Source organism: Medicago sativa, chromosome 4 (assembly GCF_051527215.1).
Source record: "Medicago sativa cultivar Bolivia chromosome 4, Bolivia_mono, whole genome shotgun sequence".
In the NCBI taxonomy this organism is placed as follows: Eukaryota; Viridiplantae; Streptophyta; class Magnoliopsida; order Fabales; family Fabaceae; genus Medicago; species Medicago sativa.
In genome coordinates, this window is record NC_140752.1 from 59,359,095 (window position 1) to 59,361,848 (window position 2,754).

At 31.7% G+C, this 2,754-nt stretch overlaps 1 protein-coding gene across 1 annotated transcript; it reads right to left on the reverse strand.

Annotated features, from left to right (window-relative positions):
- Positions 1-1,580: 1,580 nt before the first annotated feature.
- LOC146930288 (AT-hook motif nuclear-localized protein 28-like) lies at positions 1,581-2,399 on the reverse strand. The gene has a single exon (XM_085707523.1). It carries the CDS (start codon positions 2,397-2,399, stop codon positions 1,581-1,583), a length of 819 nt encoding a protein of 272 aa, XP_085563649.1.
- Between the last annotated feature and the right edge of the window lie 355 nt (positions 2,400-2,754).

A 2,754-nucleotide genomic window follows, 5' to 3' on the forward strand; every position in this document is an offset into this window, starting at 1 on the left:
ACCTTTTTAAGGAACACGTGCATGTGTGTGTGTAAAGTCAGATTTGGTGCAAGTCTTTTAGACTTACACCAGGTGTCAATATATGTATGTATGTATGTATGTATGTATGGATGGATGTATGCATGCATGCATGCATGTATGTATGTATGTATGTCTGTGTGTGTGTGTGATGTTAACTTACTTCCACTTACTTTTAACCAAAAACTCAACGAGTGTTCCGGGTCACTCTTTAAAATTTTCAAATTGTGAAGTTATTTTTTAAAAAAGTCGAATATTTAAATTTTCAATATATTGAATACACAATTTTCTAAAAAAAAAAAAAAACTTGTCATATAAAGTCCTTAAAAACTCGTTACCATTTCCCAAAACTCAATATCCATTTTACAAAACTACTTAAATGCATGGGGAAAAAAATGTCATTTACAATTTAACTAAAGATTTTTTTTTTGGCAAAACGATATAATTGTTTTTTTTTTACTAACTAACTAAATTGAGTTTTTACACAACTACTCTCTCTGTTTCAAAATACATGTCGCAGTCAACATCTTCACATATATCAATGTACAACTTTTACGGTTTCAAAATAATTGTTTTTTTTATAAATGGGATGCATCTATTAAATCGTATAAATGGGCCCAAATTCAAACCCTTCTCTTGGCCCATGATGTACATTCTGGCCTTTTCTCTTTAAAAAATAACTCTTTGTGACATTTTTCTCTTCAATTGAAAAGCCAAAAACGTAACTGAAAAGACAAAACATTTTTCTCTTCGTACAGTACGGTATTTTGATTTGTTGATTTCGGTTTGTTTAACTTGCTGATTTCGGTTGCCTATTGTTCTCAGGTGCAATTATTGTTCTTCTCAGGCGCTTTTAGTTTTGTTGATTTGTTCTCATGTTATGTATTTCAATTATTGATCTCATGTACCATAATGATATTTAGAAACTGGTGTAATCGAAAATATATTGATACAACAATTTCTCCTTTTTTTTGCACTATTTTTCTCGAGTGTTAAAATTCCAATCTACTTTTATGATGAATTATATAAGGGGCACTTTTATCATATTATGCTAAAACCTCTAAAACATTAGGAACGACACTGCTTGTATCAAAATACGTAAATAATATAAAGTTTAATTAAATTTTGATTTTTTTAAACTCAAATTTTATTGTTCATCCTTTTTTTAAAAGTTTGAGTGTTACAATATACCAATGTGGGATACATATTTTAAATTTATTTAGAAAAATATTAATTCAAGAATACAGAAATCAACAAGAACCATTGTTTCAAAAAAAAATCAACAACAACTATGAAAAATATTTAAAATATTTAGTATATCACTATCAAAAACACGAAAACAAAAAGAAAATAGACAAGAAATAAAATGAAGATTAAACAGCATGATGAAAACATGCAATGGTGACAGAACAATTTCAATTATTAGTCTCTTTTTAAATGAGACATAACTGAAATTTTGTTCATTTATTTAAACATGAAAAAGACCTAAAAATTACGATGTGAAACACATAGTTCATTTATTCAAATATTAAAAAGACTCAAAAAAATACGATGACGAACACCTAAGTGCTAGGGGAGATATCCCACTGCATGCCAATCACATCAGTTGGAAGAGGGGGCATTTGTTGATTCAGGTGAGCCAAATCAACACCCATGACACCAAAATTTGGCGCAAAATCTTCAGCGGTTAGGTTGACACCACCAACACATCTTGTGTTCTCATCTTCAATTTCCTGATATATTCCATTGAACACAGCCACCCTATGAAACTCTGGATTTTTCAAAAGAGCGGCTGTAATGAAAACAGTACCGGCAGCCTTGACCTTACCCCCAACGATTCCACCAAACACGTAATTGCCACAATTGGAATTCACATAAATAGAAAAGGAGGAACATGCTGGCCCAACTATTAATTGGGGAGGAACACGACCATATGTCGCATTCATGTAAGTTCCAAACAAGGATGTCATTTTGTATGTTCCTTCAGTTGGAAAATTAGGTGTACGTAATATCGGGTGCAAAAATGTGACATTCGAAACAAGACCAGAAGCACTTAACACTGTGATTCCAGCTTGACGATACAAAGACAAATTGATTAGAGTTTCCACAACATCATTGCCCTTAGGGATCTCAATGACAATCAATTCCATGAGGTTGTCAGTGTTTTCCTTGACAATGATGGGTGCTTTGGCTCTGTTCTTGGAGCCAATTGGCCTACCCCTGGGCTTTTTCGAGGAGGTTGGTTGAGAGACCGTGTCTACTCTCTTATCTCCTCCCATGATAGAGGAGCTACCTGAGAGTTTGGCCTCTGATTTGTTGTGAACAGATAAATTCTTGGAGTTTGGGGAGAGTGATGACGATACTCGTTTATTGTTCGTCATAATGGAAGATATGTATTTTTATGAAGAGATTAACAATGTGATCTAGTATTTATAATATTTGTCTTGAAATTTATATTAATACCCACTAATCAGTTTTTTGTAATAAAAATTATTACAGTCAAAAAATCAAAGTCGTCGGTCGTTGGTCAACATCAAATGAATCATATTTTAATCACATCAAATTGGATTTAAAAAATCAAACCAATTAATACGAGAGTAATATTTTTAGTGAAATATACAAGAATTGTGTCATGTTACTTTAACAAATTCGATTTTATACAAGAATTGTGTTGTGTTATGTTACTTTAACAAATTCTTTTTTGGTACAATGACTACTTAAAAATATAAATGTTTG

Coding starts and splice junctions, on each gene's coding strand:
- LOC146930288 (XM_085707523.1), bottom strand. CDS start 2,399: ATGACGAACAATAAACGAGTATCGTCATCACTCTCCCCAAACTCCAAG.